General features: G+C 40.0%; 1 protein-coding gene across 4 annotated transcripts in view; it reads left to right on the top strand.

The window, feature by feature from the left end:
- Nucleotides 1-22,282, top strand: part of THSD7B (thrombospondin type 1 domain containing 7B) — a 319,547-nt gene that overhangs the window by 225,292 nt on the left and 71,973 nt on the right. For all 4 annotated transcript variants that reach the window (XM_040561821.1, XM_040561819.1, XM_040561818.1 and 1 more), the window contains exons 15-16: nucleotides 6-269; nucleotides 16,732-16,910. In XM_040561821.1, the coding sequence (XP_040417755.1) occupies nucleotides 6-269; nucleotides 16,732-16,910 (443 nt within the window). The remainder of the gene's footprint in view (nucleotides 1-5; nucleotides 270-16,731; nucleotides 16,911-22,282) is intronic.

The following is a 22,282-nucleotide window of genomic DNA, read 5'->3' on the forward strand; positions in this document are numbered from 1 at the left end:
AACAGGGCGAAGCAGAAAGCGAGACAAATGCCAGAATACAGAAGTTTATCCTCAGGTTGAAACAGAGCTGTGCCCCTGTGAGGTGTTTACCTCCCAGCCCCATGGGAATTGGTCAGACTGCATTATCGGAGGAGGGAAATCAGAGCCACAGTCAGGAATGCGATCCCATGGAGACACCAAAGAGTGTGGAGAGGGGATACGGCTGCGGGCTATTGCCTGCTACGATAAGACCGGCAGACTCGTGGACCCAACTCGCTGTAGCAGTTCAGGTAAGGAGGTAAAAATAAAACAAAATTGGACAACTCGTGTAAACAGCCCTGATGCTGGGCACTGTGATCCACTCAACAGTTCATTTTGGAGCCTATCACATGTGCGCCTGTTTGCTGGTTGGATTTCAAGAGGTTGCCGTGAGTGTTGGACACAGTTCTTCTAGTATCTTATTGCTCTTAGTACCAATGTCTTCTGCAGTCTGAGGGTCTGATGACATTTTTACAATTGAAATGAAATAGAAGAGAGCTAAAGTTGACTATGGTGTCAGAATACCAGATGGATTTCTTTTCTTTGTATTAAAATCCCATAAAAGTATAAACTAGTTTAGAGACAGAAGCTATATTCCGATCAGCACGTTGTTTGATGATATATCCTACTTCAGCTTTTACTTGCTTTTAGATTTTTATTCATTTTCACTAAATTTGGAGGTTCTTAAAGTTGTTTTCAGTGTGGGAATCAGAAACTTTCTATGGACAATCACATTTAATTGCAAAAACTCCGTAAAGTCCCTGCTATGTTGCTCATGCCACGTACATGTGACTTCAGCAGTCAGTGGTCTCATCCTTGCAATTTTGAGACGGTCTTCAGCTCAAAGTGGTACAGAGCATATATTCCAATTCCACTGCTTGCTGGGGCTCTAAGCTATGCTTCTGTCTTAGTAGCAATTTGACTCTACGTATAATGTAGTAGCCTATATTAAACACATGCTTCAGAAGGTGGGCAGAAATAGAGCTGAAGTAGAAACACAGCAAGAAGGAGATGTCATTCTATCAGGATATTTTTTCCTATTTTTCATAATTTGCAGTTCATCATAATCATTACTCTAAATTGATTTACAGGCAAAAGCCATTATCTTAGGAGCAAATTCTGTACCCATGCTGCCCCCAAAACGCTATTGCTCTCTGACTTCCAGCCAAAAACTTAGGACACCACACAATGTAATATAGCGAGTTGGAAGACTCGGTGAGCTGTGTAATGGGAGAAGGAGAAATGAAGTCTCAGGAGGAGATTAATAAGTACAATGGGAATCACTGACGTTCCAGAGTATAAGGGAGCAGAGAAGCTGCTCTGTGGAGGGTCTTCAGGATGAGGATCAGCAGCCTGAGCTGCATGTGGTAAAGGGAAAAAGAAAAACACATCCTAATGAAGTGATTCAGTTCTGGAGTGAATTCCTCTCGCAGCTGTTTATAGCTGTTCCAGCTGGCTGCACGGATTCATAAAGCAGCTTTCTGTGGTTTGTGTTTCAACAATGTGCTGTTGTACCAGTTGATTATGCCTCTGTGGCCCATGAAGGAGGAATGCTATACCTTACCCCACAACGTTACCTTTTCTTCTGCAAAAAGCGAGCTGTTGAGTTTTGAAAGGTGGGTTTGCCTGTGCGGTGCCTTGCTCGTTTGCAAAGCTTGAGGCTTTTATCACTACTAAAAAAGAGGAGCTCGTCTATGCGTGGGGCTTCTCTGAATAACCTTGAAGCCTGCTTCCTGTCAGTGATATTTATGTGGTGTTTTTAATGGTTGGGCTTCTCTTAGGGAGGTAATAGGGAGTGGTAGCTCAGGGGGATTGGCTTTCTTGTCTTCAGCTTTTTATCAAAGCAGAAATGATTGCAACACAGCCCCAGCACAGGATCCATATCAGAGTGTGGTCAGTACTGTACAGCAGAATCCTCTCATGTGCCCTTAACGTCTGCTCACAGAGTGCTCTTAAGACTCGTAGTTTTGGAATTGGGTGGTAAATGAGGAGTGAGATGTTTCCACCTTCTGGGTACCCTGTAGGAGTTCCCTTAAGGGTGAATTATTTATTTCCAGCCAGATCCCTGTGTAATGTTCAGGATGTATAAGCTGCTCTCCCAAACCAGAGAATCTCATTTGATGGAGGCAGTCAGGATGGTCTCTTCATCCTAAGAAGCAGACCAATGTCACCATGGTCCGGGAGGAAGTCCAGTAAGACGCTGAGCCTTGCAAAGCCTTTGGAACTCCTGGTCAGACCAAAGCAGTGGTGCATCAAAACCCTTCGTGAGTTGAATCCTGTACCTGTGCAGGCGGCTGAGGCTGTCATTCCTCATTGTCACCCAGTGTTGGACAGCTTCATTTCTCTGCAAGGTGAACAGGAAGCATTGCATCCCTCTCCAGAGCACATGGATATTTCTGTGACTTTGGGCACAGAGTGCTCTAAAGTGGGCAGAAAGCTCCCTCAGCTCCATTTCCACCACTTGGGACCTGCCTTCCAACCAGAGCCGTTAAGTGAAGATAAGGCCAATATTTACGGTCTCAAGAGCTGGGAGCTTTCAAAATGCACTTCTGAACACATTATTGAATTAGTGATAGCAACAAATCATTATCCAATTAATAATTAGCAGAATGTTATTCAACCATAATAGAGAAAAGCAAATTACAGAAGCATGCAGAATTGCTAAGCTCTGAGAAATTATTCATGACAGGTTTTTCTGAGTAGCCTAGTTTGTCTTGTTCACAATTAGTATCAGCTGACCTTCTGACATTTTCTAGGTGACTACATTTATATCTAATTAAGTCATGGCCTTGTTTTCTGAATGCTGGGATATCTAGGCGTTGTTCTTGCTTTATGAGTTTTGGGGGTGAGCATGTTCCTCTTCTCTTTCTTTCAGGTCTCATGACCTCTCTGTTTCCTTCTCTTGTCCTTTTGCCAGGACAATGCTCTTCCTTTCCCTCCTTTGAATAAAAGTGAGAATTTGTAATACTTACTTCTTTGTTGGGTGCTTTTGAAGAATTTTTACGAAATGTAAAAAGACGCATGTAGGGTTACAAACTTTGCCTTGGAAGCAGATTTAAGTTTGTCCCAGACTTGATAATACGACGAATATAAAGTGTAGGACAATGAAAGTGGTCAGTCTGTAGCTTTTCTAGAGAGCAGACTTTGGGCTTTTGTCCTCTTGCAGCAATGATTTTCACTTTCCCTGACTGAAACCTGGCTGTTAAACTTGCCTCTTCAGTAGGATTTAATTGATCTGTATCAAAGTGAATGTATCAGTTATCATGTGTACATACAGTGAGTTTGAGTCTAATGTAGAGATTGATCACTGCTTAGAGAGGTTCACAGTCTGAGGCCCTGAACTTACAGTGAGTTTTCGGGGAAATTCTGCATTTGCAACTTGGGGGGGGGGGGGGAACAAAACAAAAAACATACCTTCCCCAACCACAGTCACTACAATTAAATATTGGGTTAGCTCATGATCATTAGGTACAACCAACTTCAGAAATATAAATCCCAGACTTTTCTGAAACTTACTCCCTTCTGCACCAAACCTTTTGTTTTATGTCCAGAAAACAACACACCATAGCTTTTTTAATTTATCTTTTCATACGACTGGCTTTTGTGATGGTGTACAGCTTTATTTTAGTGGTGTCATTGTTTTCCTTGTTGGCCCACTCAGTAAGCTCAAGAAATAACCTGCAGTTTCTAAACTGGGCTAATTCATTTCTCCTGGAGTTGGTTTGCTTTCCTTTTCCTTCCTTTAATCTGGAAATGCAACTAGGAAATTACGGATAGAGGTAACTATCTCCAACTATATTACAAAAATATAATTGATAATTTGCCTCAATTAGTCTTCCCAGCAGAAGACTGGATTGTCTTGCTTTCAGCTTACTGCTGCTCCAGAGGGTCTCTGCTGGTTGGCATTTGGAGCATCCTCTTTGGACGTGAAATTGTCCTGTTAATTGCAGCTCATCTGCTTCTTTCAATCTGTCATCTGAATTCCTCATACTATTTTTGCATTTCCACCTCCTTTGTTTTGTATTATTTCATGTGGCTCCTTTGCCTCTTTTTTTTTTTTCATGCTGTGCCAATTTTTATTTTTTTATTTTTTTATTTTTTTATTTTTTTATTTTTTTATTTTTTTATTTTTTTATTTTTTTATTTTTTTATTTTTTTATTTTAAATCTTAGAGGAACATAGGGTGTCTCATCTGTTCCAAATCAAAGGCTGGAGATCTCTGTGCTGTTGCACAGAGGCTTAGCTTTTGATCTGATGGGGAATTTATGGAAAGCTGGAATTTATGAAGTGTGCTTATACTATTCAAATTGTGCTTTGCTCACAACAACAAGAGCCTGGAAGAAAGACACAACAGACAAATAGATCCTGGCTTTAAATCACGGAGCAGTTGGCTTCAACCTACAGTCACCTTAAAAAGCTTTAATTATCTCTAAGTTTTTGAAGGGCATGGCAGGGATGCTAATATACCTCGTTATTCTCAGTAGTAGAATGTTTTCTTACACAGTTTACTTGCATCTAGACAAATCAAAGGGGGTTGTGGCTGCTGAGAGGGTTCCCGGGCATTTCTGGTGATGCAGAGGTGTCACTCAGACCCTTCCCAACAGGTCCGTTCCTGCTGCTACCAGGAATGCTGCTGTCAAGGCCAGTCTTTGAGAATGTCACTTCTACTCCCATGAGGACCTGGAATGAGCGGGAGTAGCAAGCATTTGCACCGGGAGGAGTTAAAAGCTTTGACGATGTGAAAGCTCAGAGTTGCTGCTCTGCTGGAGGAACATTCCCTGCTCCGAGGCACAGCAGGACAGCATTCGCCAGCAGTGACGACGCTGCTGCTGTCCTGCAGAACTGTGTCCCTAATGCTGAGAGGTTCAGGACAGTATGCAAAGGTCATAGAGCAGGCATTTCAACTCCTGCTGCTGAAAACCAGGTAGTCTCAAGACTTGTGAAGTCTGATTTTCTGAAAGATCAGCCCACAGCAGTGCTATATTTCTGCTCATGGCATTCCTCTGGGGCTTGCACTCCCTCACTTGGAAATCCTGGCCACCAGCTTGATGGACATGGCGTGACCGACTGGTGAGCAAACACAAGGACCCACTGCCTGACCCTCGGGCTTTTATCTTTTTGCTTACCTGAAAGCAGTCTTACCTTCAATTCTAAAGCAGTAATTCCACATTTAGCAAAATTACTTTGTTTCCAGCTGAAAGACACAGGATGCTGAAAGCATCTGAGTTAAAAGAGGATGAGTTATTTTAGGAGAAAATAAGACACTTTCAGATAGCTTTTAATCGCTGGTCTTCAATAATCTTTCCGCAAAATGATATTTGTGTACCTCAAAAAAAAAACTATAAGCAGAGCTTAATAGATTAAAGAAATGTGACCCAAGTCTATCCTGGGCTGATAGCACACTTATCTTTTCTACAAGGTAACAATTATGGAAAAATCAAGTTGGAAAAGCTATGTAGAATAAATGCCTATTCATTTTTGCAAGTGTATCTGTTTTGACATTTGCTGTAGTATAAATTTATTCCTATGTGGTCAGTTTTATTTTGAAGAATGAAAATGTTGCCGAAGCCCCCAATTTGGTTTTGAAGCTCTTCAGAAATAGAAACTTTTCAGAACAGATGTTTCACCAGTTTTTGAAAATAAGCATTTAATTTCATTTTTAGCCTAAACAAAATTGTATATTGAAGTTTCGTTTTTTTAAACCACAAACCATTAATTCCAGATTTGAAACAGATTTAGTTTTAAGTGATATTTGTGCTGCCATAGACAGCATCCAACAAACATCCACAATTTTTGCCTCTTTTCTGGCAGCCTCAATCTTGACTGCCTTACTTCTTCTACAAGGAAAGTTGGCAGTCCTGCCTAGGCTGTCCTCTTCCAGCTCTGCACCTTAAACTTGACAGCCCTGGGATGCCTCCTCCTCTTAAAAGTATGGCACCATCAGTTGATGGTAAGATGTAGGCTCAGTGTTCAGACTATGCTGCACCACCTCTGTTTGGCATTTGGGCCATGAAATACTGTCCTACTCTTCTTTCTTTCTGTCATTTCTCCTGTGCCTCCCTGTGGCCTTTTTATTATAAATAAATGACTCTATTACTTACCAGGACAAAGCCTTTCAAAGACAGCTCGAGGAAGAAGTTTCAGCTAAAAATTCACCTTGTTTTCTGCCCATCTTATCCCCTGGCATGGGAATTAAGGCAAGCTTTGGATCACATGTGTCTGAATGGCCTTGCCAGCTGCAGACAGGGCTGTCCTACCCTGCCTTCAGTCCCCACTTCAAGTGGGGTGTCAAGGTGCTATTGTCACCTTTGAGTGTTTTGGTTTTTTTTTGCTATCTCAGAGCTAAATAGCTTCTAAATTTAGCCCTGAAATCCCATCTGGTTTCTCCTCTGGACCTTTCTCTGACATTTCTACATGTTTCCGTGGGTGCGAAGTGACAATCTTAATTACAGCTGTGGCTGCCGATGGAGCTGTAGGCGTAAAGCTGAGCTGTAAAGGACCTGCCCTCTATTTCTTGTCTGTATACAAGACTTTTACTTATTGCTCTTATAGCAGTGCTCACAGAACAGTGCTTTTCCACTATCTCTTCCTTTCCTTTTTTACCAACATCTACTCATAAGAAAACTTGGCCACAGCTCTTACTTCCTGGATGTTAAAGAACTATCAAAAGAAATTGGATCAGAAAACAACTGTTTAGACATTGCTGTTCTTTATGGTTTCTGTTTTTGGCAACAGAATCAAAGGTAAAAAGCCATCAAAAAAACATCATTTCTGAATGGGGCAAGCTGTCTATCAAAGAAGTTTATTTAAAGCAAGACTTCCCCTGAGGCACTAATACATAGTAATGCACATTATTCCAGATCTGTATCTTCTTACAGAAAGCGAGCATGTATCTTATGAGAAAATATTTAGAGGATTAGGTATTTGAGCACCATCCTCTGTAGGTGCTGCATTTAGTCATAGTGATGTGCTATTCTTTTTTCCCCATCTTTCTTTTATGCTTTTTGCTGCATTCCATAAAATGACCCTTTTGAAGAGGTGGCACTACCAGCCCATGAGAAAAAATGATTTTTTACGAACCTCAGAACTGGCTTTCTGCCTTAGAATATTACGTTGTTTTTTTTTTCAGAACCCATTCCAATAGCTGCTGTCTGGGATAGTAGCGTTTGCTGTAAGGTGAATCAGGCTACAGGCTTTCAGAGGAAGAGTTGCCCATGTGCTGGGGCTTCCTATCCGATGGGTTCAGGTGCATACCCCCTGGTGGTGCAGGCATGCACACGAGCACTTACTGCAGAGCAGCTGATGCACCGCGAGCCTTTGCTTGCTGAACCACCTTTGCCCACCCTTGTTTATGGCCCTGCCTTTTGTTTCTATTATTGGGTTCAGTCAGTTTTTCTGTTGTTGACAGATTGATTAAAACTCTTCCATGGGAGTTGAGAACGTTTTTGGTGTAGAAATAGTAACTCGGTGTGGAAGTAGTCTATCAGAGACTCAGGACAGTTTTGATAGCAAGGTAATGCACTGGGCAATCTACTGCTGACTTCTGGAGTAGGCTACAGTAAAGGTATCTTTTTGAAATGTGGCCAGTCTCTTCATCCTTAACAATGCATTTATCACAAATATGGTCTGTTACGAAGCAAGGCTCTAATAAAATGTTATCATACAAAGATGGACTCAGAATTAACATTTTTCTCTCCCTATGTATCATTCCATTTAGTATGTTATTCTGGAAGTATGAAGAAACACTGTTTTCACCGAAGGCATTTCATGAATGGAGTACTCTAATGTTAAAACCTCTACTTTTCCTGCTCATGGAGAGCTTCATGATCCCTTTGAGAGATGTGTAACTGAACTGGGAAGTGACATATATTCATGTCGTTCACAGGATTCCTCTCGTGTCTTACAAGGCTTTTTATTTTTCAATGTTTTTTTAAGCTGGTTGCTTTTTATATAGCTCCAATGAGTACGTCTGTAAGGCAAATAAATGGATGACAAGTCATTTGTAAATGGGAAGTCACTGTTTTGTATCTTTACCACTGGTAGGGAGCCCTGTGCAACCTGCGTGTAGTAGGCATTGTAGTTGTTTCCAGTGAGTGTTTACAGGTTTCACGTTTGACATATTCTGAGGATTTTCAGAGACAAATTAATGTATTTCTGCTTGTATGGAGCAAGAATCCTCCAAAAACAAGAACTCCACTTATTGCATATAGGCAAGTGTCTCAATAAGATGAGCTGATTGCCAAGGCAGCAGTGAGTTTGCTGGTGCATGACATACAACAATAAGATTAGCATGGAAGGGGGAGATGGGCGAGTAGTTGGTATCTTTAAAGGTCCCTGATGTAGTCTGCTTGATCAGAGGTTGGGAGACAAACTTAGAAACATAACAGTGGCTGAGTTTAGAAGCTTTGAAGAAGTGAGTCTTAATTAAAAATATAGATAAAATTAAACTTAAGCCCAATCTGCTCTAAGGATTATTGTAATGATATTGATGAGTATCTGAGCAGTTATCTTTCCTTAGCCTATGTCTGAGTGTGAGTTACACTTTGAAATCTCTCTGTTCTCCAATGTTTGTAAGTGAGGATGGTGGAAATTAAATAACTATGAGCTTGGTTTACAAAGCTTCTGGTATCCCTCACTACAGACGGATTCCCGCTGGGAAATCTTGGATCTCATTTGTATTTAGTAAACCAGGGGAGTGACCGTTATAAACTGTAGTATTTAACAAGATTGCATTGCTCTCTGCTTCTGTCTGAATGTATTGGCGAGGAAATGCTCCAGCAGGGGAGACTGAAGTGCACAACCGGAGTGCTCAAAGTCACACTGCAAAATTGAAACAAAAATCTATAAGGAATTCAACACATCAATACTCCGTGTGGGGGCCTGCTTACGTCACGAAAATGTCCTATTTCCATCTCAAGGTTTTCCATCATCTGAATGAGTTGTGCTGCTCTCCCCGTGCCCGTGCTTAAGCTGTGAAAAGCCAGGAGGACCGTTCCTCTTCTTAACACCCTGTTTCTATCAGATTTACATTTTTTAGTACATCTTTAATTAAGGTTGGATGTCTTTGTGTCCCTGACTCGGTATGGAGGTGGAATGAAACTCCTTATTGGAGCAGGCAGGACATCACGACAGAATAGCCTCGATCAGGAGAGCCTGGGGCTGGACCTTGCAGCAGCTATCTGCCATTCAAGGCAGTGCTCACAGGTTTTCCTGACGTGCATAATGGTTAGTGGCATCTTCAGAACGGCGTGAGTATAATTAAAGCACGTCGTTAGGTTTCTCATTTAGCATCAATGAGACAAGAAGGAATCGAGGCAGTGTATTGATTTAGATGTATTGATTTGCGAGGTCACTGTGTCACTCGCCTCCTGCGACGGTGGGGAGGGAGGCTGCAGAGGTCAGCAGGGGCTCAGAAACTTCTCACTGCCTTCCCAGGGGCTGGGTGACCTGTTCTTGAGCAGAGGCCCTTACACTTGTTTATACTTCCCACATTTGTAAATTAAAGTACAAGGAACGTACGTTTAAAAAAAAAAAAAAAAAGGAAAAGAAAAATAGTTATCTTTTGCTCATGTTGTCATGGACCTCCTTGATAATATTTATTGCAAATTTATCTAATTGCTTTGTGCTCCCTTCTGCAGAGTCATCTGGTCGTTTATGCTGTCTGAAATAATCGCAGTATTATAGTGCACAATGCTTGCTAATTATCAGGGTACAAAGAAATGCATCAGCATTTCCTATTCTGTAAAATGGAAACCGTAGAGTTGTTTTGCAAGCTAAGTTGTCTAAATGAGGCTTGCCTGTGTCTTGGGGTCATAATTTGGCAGCCGAAATTCGGTGGCATATTGTGTTGACAATGCTTGACGTCGTATGTTTAGGAACTGGCAGAAAGATGCTCTCTGTGGAGGGCACTGAACTTCGAAACTGAGTTTCTTGGTGTGCTCCAGCAGAGCCTGAAGCCACTGACCTTCCGGCCGTGTGTGATTTACTGAAGGGGGCAGATATTTTTGGTGCCATTTGGTGACAGCTTTCTCCCAGTGTTGGACCCTTGTCTCTTGAAGACGCTTCCCACCCGGTCCAAATAGCCCAAGACTCTATTGATCTTCAGGGCACTTGGCAAAGTACATCTATTTTTGCAGCTACTGTGGAATTGGGCCTTTGAGAGAAGTCCGATGTATGAGAAAGAGGGGAATTTGATGTTCTGTGGACAATTTAATTTTGTCTTCATGGTGTGTTGCAGATGTGTGTACAGCCTTCAAAAACAGTCTTGTTTCATTATCTACATCTCATAATAATAATAAAAAGTAAACGTTATCTCAGGTTTGTTTTACCATATCTGCATTTATCATGAATTGAGTCGCCTGTAAGAACGCGTATGCTAAACAATTCTTAATGAAGTACGGTGGGATGAATTTCTTTCCTAATATACAGAGGATAAATACACTGACAAAGGGAAAAAAAGAAGAAAAAAAAAAAGCTATTCAGTTTTGTTTGGAGAAAGCAGATGATTTTCCCAGTTGCAGAGTGGTGATCAAAGCATATAGGAAAACACAGCTGAGCTCCCAGCCTAAGCGCCATTGATCCTGGTGCATGAGTTTTTATTTGACTAAAGACTTTTGTAAGACATCGGGGCTCCCAAGCAGCCGGCCCACCCCTTCACGGCAGGGGAGCTGCTGCGGGAGGAGCAGGGATCATTTCCAGGACTCGTTTTGTGATCTGGAGCCGAGAGAGATTTGTGCAGTGAATTTCTGCCCGTCTGCGTCGGAAGTTCCCCGCGAGATGAATGTACGCTGTGAGGTCCTGTTTATTTGCACTCAGAAGACAGCAGACGAGTCTCTCTTCTCCGGAAGAGTTCTCGGTTTGGTTTGCAATGTGCTGTGAGGAATGTGCTAATTAATGGAAATTTCCTTATTTAGTTAACAGATTAAATATAGCAACTAATACAGCTTGTATTTAAGTCAGGACAAGGTGTAAGCTTGCAAATTTTTTAAGAAAATGCAAAATCAAAGTAAATTAGGAATCATAATGCAAAGTCAGCATCAACCCGACTGCCTTGTCAGGATTTATAGAGGCTGTGAAATTGAACAATAAAACCAGCCTTTGGATGAATTTCAATAACAATAACGATGAATTAAACTTACCAGCATTCTTTACAGGTCTTCTCTGGTCTATTTAGAATCTATAACCAGTCTGCTATGAGATAACGAGAGCATGTGCCTTTTTGTTGGGAAGAGCCAGGTGGAATAAATAAGCTAAGGTGGTCCATTATTCAAGCTTTGTAAAATATTTGATGCAGAAGTTATTTCTGCTGTTTTTTCGTTGTGTGTTTAATGAATGAATTCATTAGATTATCTCTTAAATTTCCCAGCTAGCAAACTAATAATGCATAAAATCTCTCAAATTCTCGCATATTAGAAAAAGTAAAAAAAAAAAAAAAAAAAAAAAAAAAAAAAAAAAAGATTAAACATTTATTCTGGCAGTATTACATCTTGTTCAGGTGCAACTGAAGTTGTTAGAAACTTTAAGAATCCCAGATTTATTCTGCTTAGTTTCCTTCAGCTAACAACGTTTGCCCTTGGAGCAAGGTTTAAATGTTTGGACCAGGACTGCTTAGGACGAGGTGCTCCTCTTGCAGCTCACAGACCACGGGCTGCCCTGGCTGGGGCACAGTCGTGGTGCTGTGGTCAGCTGGCAGATCCCGTCACAGCTGCTCAATGCAGAATTTTAACCCAAATTAAAACACCAGCTTGCTTTGTGTTTGATCCCAAAGCTTCAGCGGAGCAGAATCTGGCCCACCGAGTGCCATGGTCCACCAGGTCTCGCTAATGAAGTCCCTAGCTATTAGACTTTCAGCTCTGCGTGGATTTACTGGTCTTATTCTACATACTTCACAGTCGGTTACCAAATAGCAAAATGATTCAATTTTTTTTCCCCTCTACCTTTGGTCTGTGTAATTAGAAACATTTCTCCTGTGTCACTGTCCACTTTGCTTCTCCCGTGTTTGTAGAAGGGTGATCTCTTTTATCCTAGAGACTCCAAGGGAAATTACTTGTGTTATTACTAGCGGTGGTAGCGGTGATGCAGAATTGTCCCTCTCTTAGTAATGACCTTGAATTTTATGAAGCACCTCAAGGTTTACTAACAAGGGTAGAACTGCTAGAAGTTTGTTAATTGAAATGATGAAATATGCTAGAGAGGATACAAATGAGTTTAAAGCCAATTCAATTAGAAGTGCATCTGTTTCCAAAGCTGCCAGAGGAATGTTGTTTATTTTCCAATCACTTTTAAGTCTGCCTCTTGGAATCCTTTTGGCACTTTTGTTTAACACTGCGCACAGACCTTACACCCTCGGCAAATTTATCATTTGGAAGCGCAACAATCAAGTGGATGTCAGCATCTCACATTAGCCTGTAAACCTACTAATTGCCTGCTTCTCCCACTACGAGCCATTTGTGAATGTGGAGGGGGACACAGACAGATGCTGCAGACCCTCGCTGGATGTGCCTGGTGTGACGTGTGTTGTTTGGGTAGATGGGAAAGAAATTGTGCTACTGCACAAATCCATCCCCCTGTGCTGCCGACATCCTCCGGACCATCATTCAGCCACCTCCTCGGCTCTTTTGGGTTGCACAGCAAAAATAAGAAAAGAAGAACAGTTTCTACACCATGAGTTTGAGCCTGCACTTCCAACACACACCAAACCATCATCCTTGCTTTATTCATCTGCCTTCTCCTGCTTCATCTCTTTTGGGTTGCGCAGAAAAAAATGAGACAAGAATAATAGTTGTTACATCTTGTGCATTCCCAGTGCATACTGTGTATTCTGCGGGTACTTTGTTTATTATGGACACTTTAGGGAAGAGACTCCATTTGTGGCTTGTAGAGCAACAAGCACATTGTTCTTAATGAATAAATAATAATTAAATGAGCTTGGCAGCCTAGGTAAATGCATTTGGTCATCCTATTATATTGGCAATTTCTCAGTACTAAAACAATAGCACTTAATCATAAAAAAAGCAAACAACATCAACAAAAAACTTATTTGATCAACCAGTTCATTTTTCTCCTGTCAGTTCAGGACTATTCCCAGTAGCATGTTTCAAAGTGCTTACTTACAATTTCCCATGCAGTCGAGTTTCTGTCGCTACCTCATGCGACACCTGTGCTCTAGCTCAGTGACATGCAGGAGCATGATTCACACAGTGCAGAGGTTCTCATCTGTAGTTTCTAAATTAAATGAACTTTAGTCTAATGGTATTTGAGATTTTGAGGAATAAATAAAGGGGAAGGAAGCTTCAAAAGAAGAGCAGACGTGGAAAAAAAGGCTGGGGAGAGCCTATATCTTTTTCCATAGAAGGTCTTGGAAACACAAGAAATCTTTCATACCAAGTTCTACGGATGAGAGAAAAATGGGGAACGCAATGGATGAGTGAGGTGCTTAAGGATGACATTGACAAAACCATATGAGTAATCTCACCCATGAGTTAATCTCCCCAGGCTGAGTGACAGTGACTCAGAAATATATGCACGCTCTTTCCTTTATTCATGTTCTGTTACGGTCAAAATATTTCTCTGGTTTTGGTCTGTAACTGTGTTTTATTGTCACTTCTACTGTTAATAGCCTGAATGTAGAATTTGTTATTAATAGCTGGTTTTAATAATGTATCTATTTACTTATTTATTTATTTATTTATTTTCTCTCTTGTGTTATGCACCCTCCCAGTGCAAAAAGTTTGCTCGGAATGCCAAATCTAGGTTTATTGTGTGTATCCAAACTCAGCTCTTTTCAGCCCCTTGACACTGGCCAGCCATTTCTTGGCTCCTACAGAGAAAACCAAATATCCCATTCTCATAAGTAATGTTGTAGATGAGCTGAGTACAACATTATTTAGTAGTTTCTTGTAAAAAGATATCTGTAAAGACATTGTATATCTGAGCAGAGAAGATTCATCACACAAAGATTTTTGCAGGAATTTATTTTATTGAATGAAATCTTTGATCATGGGAATCTCAGCAGTGGATTGACCTCAAGTGGTTAATAGAAGATATAATGATGGCTTGTGAGAAGAGCTTAAAAGAAGGTTATATTCCCGTTTTGATTCTTTAGCACTGTCGAATATGGAAATTTGGTTTCTTTTGGGCAGTAAGGTAATTTAATGCTCTATTAGCTGGATATTAATTATTTATACTTAATATAATTTATAAATATGGGTGAGGAAACTCAAAAAGGAATAAGCTGGCCTCTTAGCACCAGGAAGTCTTTAGAAATCCTGTGGTTTGAGGGATCCCCACAGCACTTTGCTGCAATGAAGTAGAAAAGATTTCTTTAGTTTTGTTTGTTATACTTTTCCTTTCTCTTTCTTACTTTTCTATTTTTTTTTATTATATTTCTTTTTATTACAGAGGTAGATCTTGAACTGCCAAAAGGCTTAGCCCATTTTGCCTTCACTGATAAGTTGATAACCCCTCTGTCTAATCCTCCTTTAAAACAAGGCACTTTCTTTGTTTCTGTTGAGAGTTAATTACCTAGGCTGTCACACAGCCCAAGGAAAAATGATATTTCATGTGGTGGTGGATGAGAACTCTTTGGAGAACTGCCTAAGAAATGCTTCTCATAAATCTATCATGAGAAAATTTCTTTTACTTATCATAACGTCTTATGAACTGTTCTAAGTGGCAACCTAAGCAGGTGGAATAGAATGTTAGTGGGAAATTGGGGAGTTTCGTTTTGGGAAAAAAGTGAGTCTATTTTGGAAATATTTGTATATGTGTGCGCGTGGGTATAATCTCAGCTCGATGAGAATACAAAACATGCAAAGTTGAACTATCTCAGAGATGTGATCACCACCGTAATGGATTTGGTAGGAAATAATTAAGATGCCTAATGCCAGTGGCTTTGAAGCCACAAATGAAAAGGCAACGCAACTCACAGAGATAAGAGGCAGCAAAGTGAAGCAGAGCATGCTGTACGGGGACAGCTGTGCAGCTTTAGGAAAGAGTTCCAGCAGGAGCTGCTGTGCAGAAACAATCGCAGCTGTCAGACTAACAGGGTGGCTGTGCAAAGGAAGAGGGAACAGAGTACCAGCACGAAGCAAAAGGAAGAAGAAATAGAGCATCATTGAACTGAAGGAGGGAACTACTGTTGTTTCTATTTCTTTTTTTTAAGGCAGTGTTTGCAAAAAACAATGTCAGTATTTCTTGTACTCCTAGGAGGGGGATGTTTTCTGGATGGGAGATGTCTAAATAAGTCTGAAGGCTTTCTTGATAATGAAGACCAGGATGGAGGCGGCATGCTGCTGCTGTGGATTGATGCTCTGGATGTAACACGGTCCTGGTTTAAAGTCAGCAGCAGGTTTGGACATGGCAGAGCCGGTAAATCCAGCTGCCAGGCAAGACTAATCTCCCTGCCTTGGCTTCAGCGTTTCCTGGGTGTTCAGGGCTCTTGTCCAGACTTTGTGGAGGGAAGCTGCTTCTATTTTTTTTTTTTTTTTGGTGTGTATATTTCTGTTTCCCCCTGCTGTTGTGACTGTCATCTTGATAGAGAGGGGAGAAATCCTTCTTAAAAGCATAGTTAAATCAGTTAATTTGGTATTCTGCAGGTAAGGAATACATAGGGAGCGTTAGTAGGCTGAAAACCAAACAAAAAGAAAGGACATAAAAATGAGAAATGTCAGAAATACTGTATGGATGAAATTCTGTTATTTCCATGACCATAATTACTAGAGCTGTCAGAGGGACTAAGCCTTCTGTAATAAGGGCTGATCTTAGCAGCCACTGACTTTCATGGCTGAACATGAAATCTCTTTTTTGTTTAAATCAAAATAGTATGTAGAGACATGACAACCAGATAATAGAAACTGGAGGAGAATGAATGCAGCGTGGTGAGCAGGGATGTGCAAGAGCTCCTAAACCAGCTGTGGGGCTGTGTCTGTGTAGAGGAAACCTGGTTTTGTCCTAAGAAACCCTACTGGGTTTTAGTGTGGTAAAGTGTTAGGTATTCTGACTTTAAGTGATCCTGGGAGCACTTTTAGGTCAAGTCAGGTGAAGGTGAAAGCAAAGTTTTCTTATGCCATTTATGAAATGCAGAACAGTCAAAATGGTTGCAAAGATGTATAAGGAGAGCTGCCAGGAAAAAGAGGGAGTCACATTTCCTCTCTTCTCCCAAGAACAAATCCCACCTGGATGCAGGTGGCAGATGCATACCTCGTGCATCTTGGTGGAGCTGCCAAGAGCACAGCCCCGGTGAGTTCATCAGCTGTGGGATGTCTGCTGGGAAGAGAGCCTCTGACTCCCTGCCCAGGGTGACCATATAGACAGACAGAATAACACTGTAGGATCACAAAATTAGGCAGTACGCTTAGTTCTCCAAAATATATTATGGTCAGATTCTCATAGGAAGGATAATTACCACCTGTTGTCCATTGCCCACTTCACAACAGATACTTTTTGCCAACGTGCGTCCTTCATATCAATCAGTTTTATCGTGGTCATCCTAATTAATAATAATTGGACTAAACCAAGAAATTAGTTTTAGTCACTGCTGTTCGTTACAAATAAAATCGTTATCTAGCATTGGGAAAGCGTTGACAGTCTGCCAAATTTCTTCTCTTTAAGAAGTTCTCATTTTGGGTTGATTACACGGACTTCAGAGACATTATATCATCAGAGTTCACGAGCTGTGGTGATTAAAACCTCTCTCTTAATTTTTTGGTTTAGGTTACATTGAAGAATCTTGCATGGTTCCTTGCCCATTTGATTGCAAATTAAGCGATTGGTCCACCTGGACCTCTTGCAGCTCTTCCTGTGGAACAGGGGTGAAAGTCCGATCCAAATGGCTTAAGGAGAAGCCCTACAATGGAGGCCGCCCCTGCCCAAAACTGGATCTCAAGAATCAGGTGAGTGGTGTTAAATAGCCAACAGAAATCTCAATGTGCTTACTGTAGTTTTAACTAGGATCATAAAGGACTGAGCTGATGAAGAAATACAAACAGGAGTTATCTCGGGGACCCTTCTTCGTTTTGGGTTTTGTAGGCACTTGTAGAACTTCTTGAGGATTGAGGGGAAGATGCTCATGTTACAGCAGAATTTGACAAGAAACACCTCATTTCTTATATAAAGACAGGTTTTATCTACCATAGCACAGGAAGCCCTGGACAAATAATCCCACCTGGGTAGCATATAAACATCAGAGAACTGAGATGTCACGGACATTTTAAAAATCTTTAATTCTTTCTGAGACTATGGTAGCAGCAGAAACATTTGTTAAGTATATATTACTATTTTTGGCAACATTTCCCTTAGACACAGCACAAGTTTCCTTCAACATTAATCTCTGTATATTCAATATCGAAGTGTCCCGTTAGAGGGAAATAATCTCTAAAGTGCTGCTCTTAAAAAAATCAACATGTATTTAAATGACATTTAATGCTGTATGCATTTCTACAAAACTAATAGAGATTTCCTACACATACTGATTAATTCTTAATGCTAATTAACACTGATGAAGTACTATTAGTTTGGTCCGCTCTTTCAAATTCAACTATGAAAATTAATTAATAGGACAGAAACTGTCATGCCGAAGGGACTTGATGTATATTATGAATATGTGTATATATATAATGAGTTGTACAATATGTGTAGAAGGCCTTTAACAGTCTTCCTACGAGGATGTATTTGTATAGTGGCTAGCAGGTGCTAGAGCTGCTGGATCCTGTTTACTGTGCAATCGCTGCAGCAGCAGTTGTGTCCCAGGAGGCAGCACCACTTCTACCACCTGATTCTCAACTTGCTTAATTTTCCTCACAGTTTTTTTTTTTTCCTGTGAGAAGCAGTTAAATACTTTTTTTTTTTTTTTGCTTATTACTGTTTGAAATTCATAGGCAGTATGACAGAAGAAGCAAGAACTAAGAAATATAAAACTGCAATAAAGTGTATGTTGTCCATACCTCAGTGCTTTTCTTAATAGATCAGAGAGGTCGCCAGAGAAGCAGAATGAAATCCCACAGTAAGTTGTTAGGTAACAATAAGCTCCTTTGTAATGAAAAGATACTGGGATTGTTACCCACAGACACAGCAGACTACTTCTGTTAAAAGGAAACATTGCTATAAAGTGTTGCCTATTCCCACACACATTAGATTTGCTAATTTCAAAACCCCTTTGGAAGATACTGAAGGAAAGAAATTGTTTAAACTTGGAAATTGTCTCTGTAAGGTTTATCAGCGTTATGGCTAGTATTAATATAAATGTGGCTGGTGCTTTTTGCCCCTTTACCAGGAACACAAGGCTTGATCTATAAGTATGTGTATATATTTATACACACATATGTGTGTGTGTTTGCATTTGTTGGCTCCCCGTATGTTTCTTAATCCTTTGTGCAGTTAGGAAGGAGTCTTGCTTGCTCTGCACCCAGTGGACATTGACTTCCAGCACTGATTTAGGAATGCTGAAGTCCTTACGCACATTGCAGCATGCAAAAGTTGTCTGCTCAGGTGGCGAACTGGGTTAGCTGATTGTACTGATGTGTAATGAAGCTGGATACACATATTTAATCCAGGGCAAGGCAGATTGTCTTCTTTTTCCTCCGAGGTGGGCAGTGTTTAAATCCTAGAGCAAAACTCTCCAGAATTCTGTATATATTCATATGTGACTTCCTACTTATTTTTACGTAATCATATAATCTGGGTTAAATACCTGAAATACAATACTTGCTCTTCTGTGGTTATCAGGCATGAGAAAGCTAAGTCACCTTGGTGCATGATTTTCTTTATCTTTTGCTGGTGACAATGCTATATTGTGTTTTATGCTTTGATAAAGACTTCAGACAACTTAAAATCAAGACTAAACCTCCTCTAGGTGCCAGTAGATTTCTTTTATTATTTCCTCCAGTATTTTAGTTGTCTTTTTAAAATTATTGTTTCTGAGCTTGAGTCTTGTTATTACTTAATTATTTTGGAGAACCCTCAATTTTCCAGTATCTAACAATTAAAACCCTTGGTCAGTTTGTGTCTTTTCCTCATTAAGCCAAATAATTTTTAACTCTCTTCGTTTGAAAGGTGTTTTTTAGGCTTGTTGTCAGACCCTTGTAAGTCCTTTTTTTTCTTTTTTTTTCCCAATGCGTTTCAGATATTTGACATGAATTTAAGTACAGAGAGCGTAACTTGAAGCAGTATTCCAGCAGTTCTCTCTTACAATTTCCCATTGTTTCCAGATCCCTGCCAATACAGATACTTCAGCAAGGCTACTGCTTTAGAGAGAAGGGCAATTTGTATGATCAAAACAATTTATTGATTAATATAAAAATTACTGATTCACAGAAACCTTTTTACAGTGCACTGTCCTCCTAGAAGCAGTTCAGTCATGGCAGTGCAGTTCGCTTGTGTATTTAGAACCGAACTTTTTAGCATAAATTTAATTTTATACTGAGATAATGAGATGTCCTGTTCCTGCATTATATTCCATGGAGTTTATGCTCCTAATTCCATGGAGTATTTTGGCTCTTCTGGCCGTAAATTCGGCTGGTGCTAACAACATACCATTGGAGCCCTGGGTGCCTGCTTGGAGCCAGACATCAGGGCTACTCCTGCAATCCCTGTGCAAAATGGGGTGGGGGAGCTGCCTAGGACCTGAGGGCTGCACACCTGGCTGGAGGTGCCTCTCCCTGATAACAAGAGGATCTTGAAACCACTCTTTGAGATGTTTTAAGCTCATTCTGCCTGTAGAGCTTCTCATTCAATGGAGCTTCTCGGGTGCAGTAGATGTGAGAAGTAAACTCTGAGCTATCACTTGATTTGATACGGTCACTTTAGCTTTCAGCTTGTTCTGTGTTATTGTCCCATGAAATTAGATAGTGAATTACAATATTTGGGGGAAAAGATGACAGTATTTTAATGCAAATCCATGTGATATGTTGAATTACTTTTGTCTTGTACCTCTGTTTGAAAATTGTTGAAGAGTTAGTTAACTATATTTTGCTAAATCTTTTAAAGAAAATGGGCATTGCATGTAGAAGTTGTGGAGCTCTTATCTAAGGCTATGATTGCTTCTGAACAGCCAATTGGATTATAGGGTTAGCTGGCAGATGTTCTTGGCTGTGCATTGCATGTTAAAAGAGTTGTAGCATTTACATTTTTCTATTTCTGCTGTTACTTGAATGCACTTACACAGCATGCAGTTGCTAAGCTATTTAATATGTAGTTCTACATGACTAAAGGTTAAATATGAGTTATGGGGAGTTTATTGCTTGAATATTCTTTTATAGGTTTTTAGGATTACTACAAGAAAATGCATTTTCTTTTAAAGACTCACGAATTCCAAGGATTATCTTTCTATTGATTGCTCTAATATATATTCTTGTCAAGATTTTCCTTCCTTTTCCTTCCTCCCCCTCTTGCTCTTACCTGCTCCTGCTAAAGGACAAATATCATAGCAAATGGTTTATTGCCTTTGTATATATTGTATATATTTAAGCAAACATTTTTAAAGGATTAAGAGCCTTTGTAAAGGCAGGCATAGCAGGAAAGATGTATTTGAAATTTAAGCTTACAGTTTTATTTAAAATGAAGATTTTTTTTGTTCTTAATGACGTTTTCCAGTTTTCACTCTAGAATATGAGAAATACAGACACCTGCACATTACAAATGAAAGTACTTTTCCTGAAATTGAATGCACAAGGTTAATAATCAGGAAAAGGAGGACAGTGGTATCTTTATAGCTCAGACCTCTCAGAAACAAGTGTGAAGATGTATGATTTTCTGGTAAACTTTTCATAGAAAATGACTGGTTTAGTTCAACTCACACTTCCAAGGGAAAGAGATTTTTTTTTTTTTGATTAGCAAAAATGTGTCAAATTTCAAAAGTAAAAAATATTACAAAATTATAAGCTTTGAAAACTCACCATTAGAATGTGCAAGATTGGATGGGTTTGAACCCTGATGCTAATTGTAGAAGTCACTATCATTTGGAGCCAAACATGGGCTTGGGTGTTGGGGAGGGTGTCATGTATGTGATCTTTCCCATTTTCTAATCTGCAATGTTAGTAAAGGTTTGTTCAAGAAAGACCTTTTGTTAAGATGTTTCCTGGGCTTCCTACACTTCCTCAAAAAAAATTATAAATAAACAACACAGCAGTATGCAGACTAAGGTTTGATTTACATTCATAGTGGTTTATCAAGGCAATTTTTGGCTCGCGTTTTGCAAGCTAAGTTTCCATGATCCAAAAATGCCCTGACTCGTAGCTTGCAAGCTTTAGACTGTCAGAAGAACTCTGCCTAAGGAAGAGCAATGTAGCATGTCTTATCACAAGACACTGTAATGAAACAAGGTCCATTTTCACTTACGTAGGTAACTGCTCTCAGAAAGAGCAATAATTTTGCATACAATAAAGTTTCTGAAGAAGCAACGTATAGCGTATAGCACTGTATTTCTCCTGTTTGTCTTCCTTCAAGTTATATTCCAGTACTTACCTGCTGACAGGAAATATTTGCAACCTCTTTGGTTTATCTTTCTGTCTCCTATCTGACTGTGAAATGTTATAGTAGTATTTTTTCTCTTAATTTTGAATGTCTGACTATAAAAGGTTTTGGTTTTGTGTTTTATTTTGTTATAATAGTTGCACTCTTCTCTTGCATAAATATATCTTTTATGCATGCATAAGCATGTATTTATCTGTGTGTGTGTGTTCATGAAGCATTTTCAAAACTGTTAGGTTCCTCTGTTAGAAGTTGTGTCTGAACCCAACATTCTTTCATTGCTGTCAAAAAGTTAGCTCACATCCAGTTCCTGGTTGGATATCCCTTGCATTTTAGTGTCAGAAATCGGTCTTCAAGAATATAATCGATAATGTATTATCTATAAATAGCGCCTGCATAAATTACTTCTTTTATAATATAGATTGCTGATTGTCAGAAAGTCACCACACTTTTTGGAAGGCACTTGTAAATGGATGCCAGTAGTTTATTCCTGAGCCCTGTCACAGGCTGCTGTTCCACCAGCTGGGGGAGATCCCTTTCTGTGGCACACAAGGACACGCCTGACCTATATTTTCCTCTAGCTCTATCAATGTTCATTTGCTTTGTGTGCAACTTAACTTCTGGAAACGAAGATCTGTCCTTACTCTTGGTTTTACCTTCAGAAGATCAGATTTCCTCCCACTCAGAGTTAAAGGAAGGAATTACACTATAGAAAACATTGGTCCTCTGATTCCAGGCCGTTCGTACAGTATCATAAAAACGATGTTGTTTTTTTTTTTTTGTTTGTTTGTTTGTTTTT

This window comes from Cygnus olor, chromosome 6, assembly GCF_009769625.2.
Source record: "Cygnus olor isolate bCygOlo1 chromosome 6, bCygOlo1.pri.v2, whole genome shotgun sequence".
Lineage (NCBI taxonomy): Eukaryota > Metazoa > Chordata > Aves > Anseriformes > Anatidae > Cygnus > Cygnus olor.